Source organism: Fundulus heteroclitus, chromosome 21, assembly GCF_011125445.2.
Source record: "Fundulus heteroclitus isolate FHET01 chromosome 21, MU-UCD_Fhet_4.1, whole genome shotgun sequence".
In the NCBI taxonomy this organism is placed as follows: Eukaryota; Metazoa; Chordata; class Actinopteri; order Cyprinodontiformes; family Fundulidae; genus Fundulus; species Fundulus heteroclitus.
The window spans coordinates 23,300,891-23,313,254 of record NC_046381.1 but is presented as its reverse complement, the minus strand read 5'-3'; the positions used below and the strand labels follow the sequence as shown (position 1 = coordinate 23,313,254).

Below are 12,364 nucleotides of genomic sequence, written 5' to 3'. Positions count from 1 at the left end.
ACACACATATCTGAAATGTTTCGCAGGCATATTTATTTATTAAACAGCTGTAGATAAATATGAGAAAAATACTGGAATACAGGGTTTCCTCTAGGATTACCTTTAGCTGTGGTGGTTGGGGGGGAGTCACTGTCGTTAAAATCTCATTGAAATGCAACATACGTTAACATGAATTTGTATACATTGTTTGACTCCAGACTATCTACATCTAATATTACCAAAATTATAGTAACTAGATGCACACACATTGAAAGATGGCGAATAAGTGATTCAAGGTGTATGGTAATCGGGTAATTTTGTAACAGCTTCAGAGAAAAAAAAAGAATAGATTAAACAGGGTTTATACAGGAATGAGTAACCCTAATTTAATGCTTTTTAATGCTCGTAGAAATAATTTTTATGCCATCAACAAGTACCCATGACTCACTCGATAGATAGATAGATAGATAGATAGATAGATAGATAGATAGATAGATAGATAGATAGATAGATAGATAGATAGATAGATAGATAGATAGATAGATAGATAGATAGATAGATAGATAGATAGATAGATAGATAGATAGATCACTTTTTGCTTTTTGATGGCTGTGTTCAGATAACAGAGCACCTCCGCGTGCAGTGTTGCATTGGATCCAAATGTTCGAAGAGAGTTAGTGGCAGTAAAGCTTGATCCAGCTGCTGCTGCGCTGTTTGCGGTAGCTAATGTGGACGTGACTGCGTTGGTTACAGAAAAGTAACTTGACATTGTTAGCTGTTGTCTGCCCCTTGCAGCTGATCTGTGGCTGTCCGCAGTGGTGTAGTGGTCCCAGGAGAAGTGGGTATAATCTCAATGTTTGCCCTTTTAGACGCAGCTCAGAAAAATGCTGTTTTAGAAACAATGACATGTAACACTGCTCTATTTAGTTTACCCAAAAAATGCATCACCAGGGTTTACTTATTTTATCCTAAAACATTTAGCCTAATACATTTAGATGAAAATATATCCTTGAGCTACTATGTGAGGTGTGAAAATACTCTTGTCTCTTTTTTTAAAATATTATCCATATTCTGGCAGGTAATGTAAAATTTTCTTTGGTATATATTGAAGGAATTCCTACACTACATCCAGAATCAACATTTAATTAATTTACTGTAGGTTTTTTAATATAGACTTAGATGATAAGGCATATGGAAAGTCCTAAATTGAATGAGAAAGAGAATCTATAGAAAGAGATAAAGTTAATGAGGACAACATCAAAACTCAAATCTCTTTGTCTTTGCAAATCATTAATTGTCAAATATACCTGTTGAAACACCCAAAGAACTGTTGATCCTGTTGATTTAGACCCCCTGACAATGAATGTTTAGCCCACATTGAATCAATCAGTCCTCACTCAAATGTCTGCAGCTGGTTCAAATGCTGCTGCACACCTATTAAAGGAAAAACACAAAATAAAGCACATTACCCCATCCTGGCCTCCCTTCACTGGTTGCCTGTTTATCTTAGAGTTTAGTTTAAGACCTTCTGTTTGTTTTTAAGGATTTAAACAGCTTATTATTATTGTTTGTAGAGGTTTGATCTTGGTGAGACCACGAGGAAAGTGCTATTTCTTACGCTGATATTCTCCGAACCAAAGTTACTGTTTCCACTGTCAATGTCCATGTAACTGAAATAAATTCACTCCACAACGTCTTGAAATGAAACCTGAAGTTTAGTGTTTTCTTCTTTAAGCTTACAAAATGTACATGAACTAACAAAAATATCCTACAATCAAAATAAAAAGGGTTTAAAGTCTGTCGTAAAGTTAAAGACTCGATAGCCGCTTTCTGCTGTTACACAAACATGTCTGAACATCGATCCATCCATCCATTTTCTGACCCGCATAATCCCTCATGGCGTCGCGGGGGTTGCTGGAGCCTATGTCCCGATATAAAATAATTGTAGCTGCCAGTGTTTTCAGGGGCTTTCGTGCTCTCTCGTGTGTACTGGCCTGCGTGTTTATAAGGCAGCTGTATATGTCGCAGTACGGAACACTTGGCCAGCATTTCACAGACTCACTCCGTCCCTTCAGGCTTTTGCTGTGTGAATCTGGCATTCTGATACCATCAACCATCAACTTACTCTTAAAACGATATTGTGATACGTTATCTAAAGAAGAAAAATACGTGGAGAACTGGTCAGTTTCTCTGTTTGCGTCCGTCATTGTGTTCGCCTTTTGCCTACCAGTCCGGCGCGCATGGGCAAAAAACCCGGATGAAAACAATAGCAGTGAACTACCCTATATTGTACTTAAAAACGTGAAATTATTTAGGTATTTATTTTTAAAAGACTGTGTTTGATATGGGATTAAAATGAGGGGCTGTGTATAAGATATAAACTAATGATTCATTATTTTAATATTTCATAAGACTAGGCTACTCCCCAGAAAGTGCTTCCGCCACCTCACATTCATTTGGACATGGCTAGCAATAGGCAGCAGAAAAGTATTTCTGACTTTTTTTCGAGTAAAACAATAAAAGTAAAAATAGTTATGGGAATTCTTCACAGGATGTAAACAACAATGATGATGAAACGGCGAGTGAACCCGCTTCAAAGGCTGACACCGACTCGGTTCAGACTAGCGTCGTTAGCATGTCAGCATCCCCGAGCAGAGAAGTTTGTGAGCTGGACGTTGTCATGGATTCTGCTGAAGTCGGGACACATCAGATAGGTGCCAGAGAAGATGACAAGCCTTACCAACCCAGGATGAAATTTCCAGGCAGGAGATTTGGTGGGGAAAAGTTTGAGTGTTCATTTTAATGTGGAGGGTTTGACCAATGGAAATGGCTACATTACATTAGAGAATCTGACTCTGTGATTTGTTTTATATGTGCTAAGGCCACGGATAAAGGATTACTGCGCCTCACCAACGACAATCAAAGCTCCTTTGTAACAGTGGGTGGATATAGTAACTGTAAGAAAGCTCGTGACAGATTTGCTCAACATGAGTTATCCGAATTGCACTCGGATTCAGTGCATGCTTTGGAATCCTTAAAACTAACACTAATCAACGCTGTGATCTCGGATATTGCTGCTCGAGACCAGGCTACAGGTAGGGCTGTGCTGGAGCTATTTTTACGCTCAATCAAGCTCCTGGGCCGCAAAGGGTTGCCACTCAGAGGGCACGCTCACTGAGATGGAGTCCTCTGGCAGTTGATGCTGGAGAGAACGCATGCTCTCCCGAAAGAAAGAGAATGGATGTTATGCAGAGATAATTGGATGTCCAATACGATTCAAAATGAAATTCTGGGGATGTTTGCTCATGCCATCCAACATGAAATCATGTCTTAAACTAGCCACTGTTCTTTCCTGGGCCTCACAGCAGACGGAACAACCGATATCAGCGCGAGCGAGCAATTTTCATGTTGTTTGCAGTTTGTGGATTCGAATTTAAGGGCACATAATGCCTTTCTTGGATTTTATAATGCGAGTGACTCATCTGCAGAAACATTGTTTTCATGCATCAAAGACATTTATCCGTTTAAACATACCTCTGGAACGTTTGGCAGGATATTGTTTTGATTGGGCGTCCAACATGTCTGGCCGTATAAATGGTGTTCAGGTGAAGCTAAAAGCAGAGTGTCCAGGGTCCCTATATGTGCATTGCAGTAACCATGCTTTGGACCTCGTTCTGCAAGTGGTATCAAGGGAAGTGAGTCTCATTGCAGACACATTGAATTTTGTTCAGGGAGCGTCTGTGGTCATTTCAGAATCAGCCAAACGTAAGAAGTTGTTCACGTCTCTTTTTGGCTCTGAAGATGTGGTGTGCGATCTTCTGGGGCTTTGCCCAACCCGATGGTGCATCCGCAGCACTGCGATTTCAAGAGCCATCTCTACGTATCCTACACTACTAGAGACCCTGAAGACTCTGGAGCGAGACAAGTCAGTTAGGGATGAAATTCTGTCTAAGATATCCGGATTGTGCACACAGGCTAAACAAGCAAGGACATATTTTGGATTAGTTTGCAGTGAGGCACTTTTTGGGCCTTCTGAGGCAGTGGCCCGAAGTCTGCAGAGTGAAACATCAACTGCACGCTCAGCCCTGGAGTGTGTCACAATCCTCCAGCAACATATGCAGAGACTTTGGGGGGATGACTCTTTCATGCAAGATGTTGCAAGATGCAACAATTTGAAAATGCCAAATCCCTCCAGATTGAGCAAAACCCCTGCTCGAATCCACAACACTTCAGAGCCAGAGGCAGAGGCTCTGGTGTGCCGATCTGGAGAAGCACAGTGGCGATGTCAGTTCTTTGAAGCGGTAGACTTAATCCAAATTGAGTTTAAAAGAAGATTTGATCAAAATGGAATGAAAGTGGCTGCACATAGAGAAACGACTTATCGAAGCTGCCAACCAAAACCTGTCCGGACTTAATGAAGAAATGCAACTCCCAGAAAAGTTAAATCGATCACGCCTACATATGCAACTAACTCTACTGGGTGACCTAACTAAGGAGAGAAGGTTCGTTGCAGTGAAAGAGGTTGCTGAATTTATTTCATCCTTGCATCCCTAAACTAGAGCGGTGTTTAAAGAAGTTGAGGCATTCATTGAGCTTTGTTTATGTCTACCTGTGTCAGCTCCTCCATCAGAAAGATCATTCTCAGCTCTCAGACGACTGAAAACCTGGACCCGAAGTACCACAAGCCAGAAGAGGTTGACAAATCTGGCGCTGATGCACATACATAGTGACATTCTGGACAGGCTGGATATACCATCTCTTGTTCGGAGCTTCATCGGCAACACACCAGAATGCAAGGCCACGTTTGGTGCACTTTAAATCGAGGTAAGAAATGGTTTTAATTCCCCTATACTGCCGCCAAGCATTTATTTAGCGTTATTTATTTCTTATTTATTTCTATATGCTGTGCCTATTCGTTGTAGTCCTGTGGCTGAAGAAGTCTACGCTAGAATAAGGCTGCATATCACTAAATATTATGTCTGTATTAAGCTATTTAGTGATAAAATATGAAATTAGTTAATTGTTTTTTTTGTGTGTTTTTTGTTTCAGATATGAAATCATTCCACATATCCATAGTCGAATGGACTTTCAAGACGTTCAATGCTCAGTTTAGGCTATATTTAGGTCATGTTTCATTCAAGTACTCCTGATCCTGTTGATTGGGAGCTGTTGTTTTGAATGATAGATATGAAATTAAGTTTAAAATTTTCATGCTTTGTTCCGATGCATTTTAAATGGCAGTTTTTGGCGACAAATGTAGGCCTACAATATGTTAAAAACGTCAGCCACAGCCCTCAACATAATGACGTCACGTGTTTTCCAACCCAGCCATCAGCCCCCCTCGCTTGAAACAGTGAGGGGGGCTGACGGCTGAGAACATTATACATTATACTTTTAAGCTTCCCTATGTGGCCTGTTTACAGAGTTACAAGTCCGACGTTGAGCGGAGCAGAGTGACCCGCAGACCTCCGAGGGAAACCGTAGCGAGGGCTGATGTTAGTCTGTTTTTAGTACACTTCTGACGGCCAAGTAGTGTGCGTAGTACCGCTGGGTATGATTTATTTGTTTTGTGTTTATCTGACTGACGCGTGTTGCTTTATTAACTTAATACTTGTTGGGATAAATTGTAAATGTCTCCCAAGGACGACAGCAGCATATAAAATTAATAAATAAATGAAATCTTCAAATGTTTTTCCTATCTGAGTTTCTTCTGAGTCAGGACACGAATAATTGAGAGGAGAAAGAGGGAAAGAAAACAATAGTAATAATAGTATATGAAAATAAAAGACATTTATTTTAAACAAATGTTTTATCTTTGGAACAGAATGAAAGTGTAATATATTCAACACATTATTAACAGTTACTAACATGGTTTAAAACAAAGAAAGAACTCATATTAAGATCTTATACAAATAGATAAAGCCTATAAACTTAAAATTAAAAATAGTTGGAATGGAAATTAATTTATTGATTAGTAAATATATTTTTACAGGTGGTGAGAAAAAAATCAAATGAAGCAGCATGTGTACATGACTCCAACTGATCTACATTAGGTCAGATGTAGTCATGTCAACTTAAACATGCAGCCAGCTGGAGCAGCTCCCTGTCTTCAGCCGCCGGATGGCCGTCCTCCTCTGGGTCAACCTCCTCGTCCTCCACGTCTAGCTGGTCCCCTGCCTCTATGTAAATATTGTGGAAGATGCAGCAGGCAGCTATTACTTTTGGAGCAAACTTCAGTTGGACCTCCAGCGCCCTTAAGAAGATGGAACGCCACCATGTCTTCAGACCACCAAAGGCACACTCAATGATGTTTCTCGCCTTGGCGTGGTGTCTGTTGTAGCATGCCTCCACTTGACCTGTACCAAATATAAAATTAACTTGTAATTTAGGTAATCTGCGGATATGTATTAATCTACTATACTATTAAAATAATCTATGTATCAATTTTGTGTCATTGTTGGCTCCATTTAAGGACAAGAAAGTAAGAGATCTTACTGGCAAGCTGTTTCCCTATAGGATGCACCGCAGACCAGCCAGCAGAGGGTCACCAGCACCTCTATGTCCCCTGGCCATCCATGGGCCTTCTGGATGGACAGCAGCTGAAGGAGGACGATGATGGTGGCCCTGTTTAGCTAGAAGGCTGGTTTCAGGTCCCCTTCATTAAAAAATATTTGGAGGATTGGCACAGAGGTGTTTATCCTCACATATTTTGTTTCTGTTTCTGTTGATAGACTCAGAGCAACCTAAACAAAGCAATACAGTAACTTTTCTTTTACTAAAGGTAAAATGTATAGTAAATGTAACAAATGGCTTTCCTTCTCTGGTATTTTTACCATTTCACTGAAAAAATGGGCTGAACTAACTGCACATAATTTATAGTTTAATCACTGTAAAGGTGGGCAGACAAAAATATGTTTTTTTTCTTCCTTAATGATCAATGCTGTGAAGGTCAGTAGGTGCAATAAAGTAGCTTAACTCTACTGTCATACTGTTACTGATGTTAAAATTGGGTCTTCATTTTAATTATTTATAGACAAATAGTCACAATTTCAACCTGATCACGTTTTTAATACCATCCTCAATGTTTTTTTAAAGATAAAAGTAGGAAATAGGCTGTCAATCTTAAAATGCCTACCAGTTGGCAATAGATGGGTGAGCAAAGCCTGCCTTCTGAGCCTCCTCTGCTGCATCAATCTTCTTGCTCGGATTTGCCTCCTTAATTGCGCCACTTCCTCTTCAGCCTGCTGGTAAAGCTGACCAACGACCGAAGCAACAGCAATATTGCTCGTATTGCTGATTTTGCTTCTACAAAGTGCTGATGTTTTAAAAAGATTCAATCGCCTCTACAACTACAACAATTACAACTCCCAACAAATAAATTCTCGCTATTGCTGGTTTTATACCCACAGTTCTGCAAAAAATTTTTAGATATTTTTTAGACTTTTTAGAAATTAATTAAAAAAAACGTTTTCAATAAGATATGATGGTGTAGTGTATAAATAGTTTTGAATATTAAAGAAATGCTCAAGAAATGTGGGTGTGATGACGTCACGAGTACACTTCTGTTCCAATACACAATGCGTGCTGCGTGCTCGCGTTCTCGTCAAGTCCGATCTTCCTGTGTTCTTGCCAAGACCGGGCTTGACGAGAACGCGAGTACGGACTCGCGTTCTCGTGAATTGAGAAATGGCCTGTGTTTTGACAGGTTGGGCGGAGACAAACCTCTTCTGTAAGCCTCCTCCTGATTGGGCCTTGCAGACACTATCACACAGGAAGTAGTCAGGAAGCTTTTGACTGACAGCTCGTCATCCATCAGTGTTAATACTTTGTTTTTACTTTATATTACATATACAGAAAGATAAAACAGTTAACTAATTAATGGTACATTTGTGATTGCTTGTGATAGTTTTTCTTATTAACAGTGCACATTTAAAAAACTCAGAGCTGCACTCATTAGTACTATATATTATTGGAATCAGTGTCCCAAGACACATATTACAATAACCAATTTTTAAGGGATTTTAACAAAAGTAATTTACTCAAAAACATAATGTGCTAAAAATAATATCTATATTAAACACATTTTTATAAAAAGGAGTTTTATGCGGTTCCCAGGAACTTGGGGCCCTAGGCAACCACCTAGTTTTACTGAGTGGTAAGTCTATCTCCGAAATGAGCATCCAGATCTGTTATGTTAACAGTTAAATAGTCAATAAGACTATAAGGATTCACTACAAGTCTCCACTCCTTCGGCAATAAGCACAATTCAAATAGGAGTCACCTAGTTATTTTTCCCCCTCTGAATCAAAACTATTTAAATACAGAATCAGTAAAGCTTTTGGTGCACTTTATCTTGGATTCAACTGACAAGTGCATCCAAATTTTGACTGATTGCAATATGAATAAGCCAGTGTATGAATTGGGCTTTATAAATACATTTGCTTGCCAGTCTACTGTGTATTTGTTTTTATGAGTTACAAAAAACTGTGACAATACTGTTATCCCCACTCCATCCAAGTTAAAAATAAAATTATCTAGTGTGAAGACACATTAACAGTATGTAAGGGTTAGTTTTCAAGAATTACATTACCTTGCAAGTTTAAAAATAAAAACTTTATCAACCTGTTACATGTTCCATTTATTTTAGCACAATGGGGAGCAACGTTGTGAACTGTAAACCATACACAAAACTATGTTTGCTTATTTTCCATGGTAATTCAAATAACATTCCATCTATCTCTAAAAATCAGAATTTATAATTAAATCTGATGCACAAGGTAGGAAACACAAAACGGGCCTATCATAAGCTCCTGTGGAAATGTTTAGGGACCTTCTTTAAAGCATTAGCTGTGCCTCTGATTTTCCTGGAACCCAAGCTCTCCTGGAAGTTTAACATTTTCTATGGTCTTGCATGACTGGGATGATAACCAATTAAAATGTCCAAATAAAACCAGGGATATTGTCTGAATCAGACATCAGCAGCCAGAAAACAGTGCATTACTTATGCATCATCCCCCTCACCCACCAAAAAAGAAAAGTTACTGTATTGCTTTGTTTAGGTTGCTCTGAGTCTATCAACAGGCTACAGGCAAGAAGCTCACACTCTGGATGGATCATCAATTCATTACAATTTAAAGTACTTACTTTTGAGCATAATTATTTCAGTACAAATTTGGGCCTGGAAATACATTTCAAAAACAAACCATTCAGCTTTTATTGCCCTCTGACAAAAACTTTTGTTTTTGTATTGAATAGAAAAAAGTCATGGCCATAATGGCCAATGTTTATGTATGTTGGGTCCAAATATGTCATTGTTCATTTATAGGCTACTCAGCACCTGACAAAGCGGTAATCACATATTCACAACATAGTAGAAAAAGTTCTGTTGTATCACTCTTAGCTTCATTTTCAAGCAGCAACTGCACCTCAGCCAGTTGCTGTTCATTGAGTGGACATGGAAATTCAGGGACCACTATTGCACCATCCACATGTCCATCATACTCAGCAGCAACGCCCCAGTCAATGTCAGGCTTTTGGATGTCCTTATTAAAACAAAAACAAGAAAATTCAGCAGTTACTGCACAAATAAATAATACAATAAGTCTTGTGTTGAGTTTTGTGACCTAAAATTCGACATATTCTACGCAAAGGTTTTTGTTTAAGGAAAGTCCCCTGAAATGTCTGTCACATTATACCCTGGAAGAGTTACAGTAAGATTGGAGCAAGGGACATGAACATTTGTTTGGAACACACATTTATTTTATAATGGGGTTACTAGCAGATCAAAGCTGCAATTAGGAACAAGGTTTTAAGCATTTCACAGAGTGAAATCACAACTCACCTTCCTTTGTTATAATTTTTAAATAACAATGAAAATAACATGTGTGCACTTGGACAGTAGAAGGAAAATAAAGGGCATCATGTAACCTAACAATGTAAACTCCCAGCTGAGGTTGAAACTGTAAATCTCCCTGCTAAGAGACAACAGTGTTTACCGCATCACTTTGTAGCTTGAGATAATAAACTAACACGTAGAAATAAATGAGGCCTCAGTGTTTCCCACAGGTATCACAGTAGCCATTTGTGTACTGTGATACAGTCACTATCATTACTATGAAGTTATATCTTAATATTACAGTTGCCATTTATGAATTTATATTATAGCTGTGTAGGCCATTTTTATTTTATTTTTGGTCTGCAATGTAAATAACATTTTCTGTACTTCACACTTATTTGATGATCGTAAAACCTGTTTTATGATCATACATCAAAAATAAGTTTTGATATACACTTATTTGATCATCATAAAAGCTCAAACATGGTATTTTACAAAATGAGACAAAAACCCCCAAGATCCTCTGGCTGATCCATCGGGTAAACCATCATTGCGGTATGCCCTGGGCCGGATTTTAGCAGGGGCTTACCGGGGCTGCAGCCCGGGGCCCCGAAGGATGTTTTCTATTTTTGTGAATGGATAGTGCTCGCGCACCGCCGGCCGGCACCGCAGCTGCGCTTGGCTGCGAGGGCCGATCGACGCCGCTTGCGGCTTTAACATCCTTCATATGCGGCCTATCAGCGTACCTCGAGTCGCTGTTGCACGTTCCATGACAACAATGTTTAAAAACCATGGTTAGGAGACGTCTTAGACTTAGAAAAAGCAAAAATTTTACTGAGTAAAACCAAGGGTAACGTACAGCGAAAGAGTGGAGGAAAACGCATATTTGCCCTACCTGTACCACGTTATATGACATCACGTTCTAAAAATAACTCGCTCGCAAAACGCCATTTGTTCTGGCAAACGTCCATCTTGAATGCTTGCTTGTTATTGGTCCACTTTTGACGCATCTTACGCATTGGGGAGGAGCGTCAAGGGAAACCTCCAGCAAAAAAAATCCAGAAAAGTGGGCAACTGTTCAGATTTCATATCAGACTAAGGCTTAAATGTCTGATAACCCTTTCACTCATTACTGAAAGGGCTTGGTGTTACTGGTTAGGGCAGTGGTGTCCAAACTTTTTGACATGAAGGTTAATATTATGTTAAAACAACTTTGGGGCTGTAAAATAATTTTGAAAACAAACTTGGTCTTTTTTAAAGTTTATCTGCTAAATGGACGTAAAAATTTAAATGAGTGTAGATACAAAACAAAGATTGTGCATGTCTGCATTATAAGACAGGCTCAAAGTTTCAAACTTTTCAGGGTTGAGTATTGTTTTCTTATTTGGTTTGCGTTTGAGTAAATGTAGGTTGTGTTTGTGGTTCGAGTTCCTACAAAGAAGTTGAATGCAAAAGTGTCATTAATAAATGGAAATCTGTATTTTGTTCTTCATATTTTTCAAGATGTTCTCTGTAAAAACCTTGGTCTAGAACAGGGGTTCTCAACCTTTTGCAAGCTGGGCCCCCCCAAAGCTGGTTCGTTGCAGTTGGGGCCCCAGTGCCCCCCGCCCAGATCCCCCATCCCCCCGCCCCGCCGCGCCCCGCTCTACCTTGCATAGATAGATAGATAGATAGATAGATAGACAGACCTAGGCTATTATTTTTAGGCCCACATTATTATTATTACCATCATCAGTAGCGGTAGGTAGGCCTATTATCATTTCTAGGCTATTGTTATAATTGGCAGTAGCACCAGACTTCTAATGTGAGCTTGCAGGCATTATTATTATTATGAGTAGTATAGGCCTATCACCATTACTAGGCTATTGCTATATAATTGTGAGGTTACATGCTTTTTTTTTTGTTATTATTATTATTATTATTATTATTATTATTATCATCATCAGTAGGCCTATCATCATTACTAGGCTATTGCTATAATTGGCAGTAGCACCAGACTTCTAATGTGAGCTTGCAGGCATTATTATTATTATTACTATTATTATTATTTTTATTATTATTATTATTATTATTATGAGTAGTATATGCATATCATTATTACAAGGCTATTGCTATATAATTATGAGGTTACATGCTTTATTGTTGTTGTTATTATTATTATCATTATTATTATCATCAGTTGGCCTATTATCATTACTAGTCTAACTCTTGGACTGAACGTATTTTTTGCCAGATGCATTCAAATAGTCACCAGAGTAAAGAAATGTATATTATGTGAATTATGTGCGCCGTTTGGAAGTAATTTTGATAAAACTTGCTGTATAAGCGAAAGAGCACGAACGTTCTGCATTTGGGTTGTTCCGGAATGCGACGTCACAAACAGAACTAGTACCGTGCATCAGCCTGCGAATACTACGTCTTTTGCTACCGATTTGTTCAATTTTATTAATAACTCTTACTCTACGTACAAAAAAATAAATAAAAAAAATGTCTGATACATCTTCAAACTCCCCCTCAATCATCGGCTTCGATACCGAATATATATACGAA

At 38.8% G+C, this 12,364-nt stretch overlaps 2 protein-coding genes across 5 annotated transcripts in view; one reads left to right on the top strand and one right to left on the bottom strand.

Annotated features, from left to right (window-relative positions):
• Window positions 1-12,364, bottom strand: part of snx7 (sorting nexin 7) — a 113,745-nt gene that overhangs the window by 72,316 nt on the left and 29,065 nt on the right. The window lies entirely within an intron of this gene.
• Window positions 2,315-5,073, top strand: LOC118556868. The gene is made up of 2 exons (XM_036125418.1): window positions 2,315-4,803; window positions 5,029-5,073. The coding sequence occupies exon 1, from the start codon at window positions 3,426-3,428 to the stop codon at window positions 4,392-4,394; it is 969 nt and encodes a 322-aa protein (XP_035981311.1). The 5' UTR covers window positions 2,315-3,425; the 3' UTR covers window positions 4,395-4,803; window positions 5,029-5,073.

Bases quoted from the DNA above. Each gene is read 5' to 3' on its own strand.
- LOC118556868 (XM_036125418.1), top strand. From the start codon at position 3,426: ATGCCTTTCTTGGATTTTATAATGCGAGTGACTCATCTGCAGAAACAT.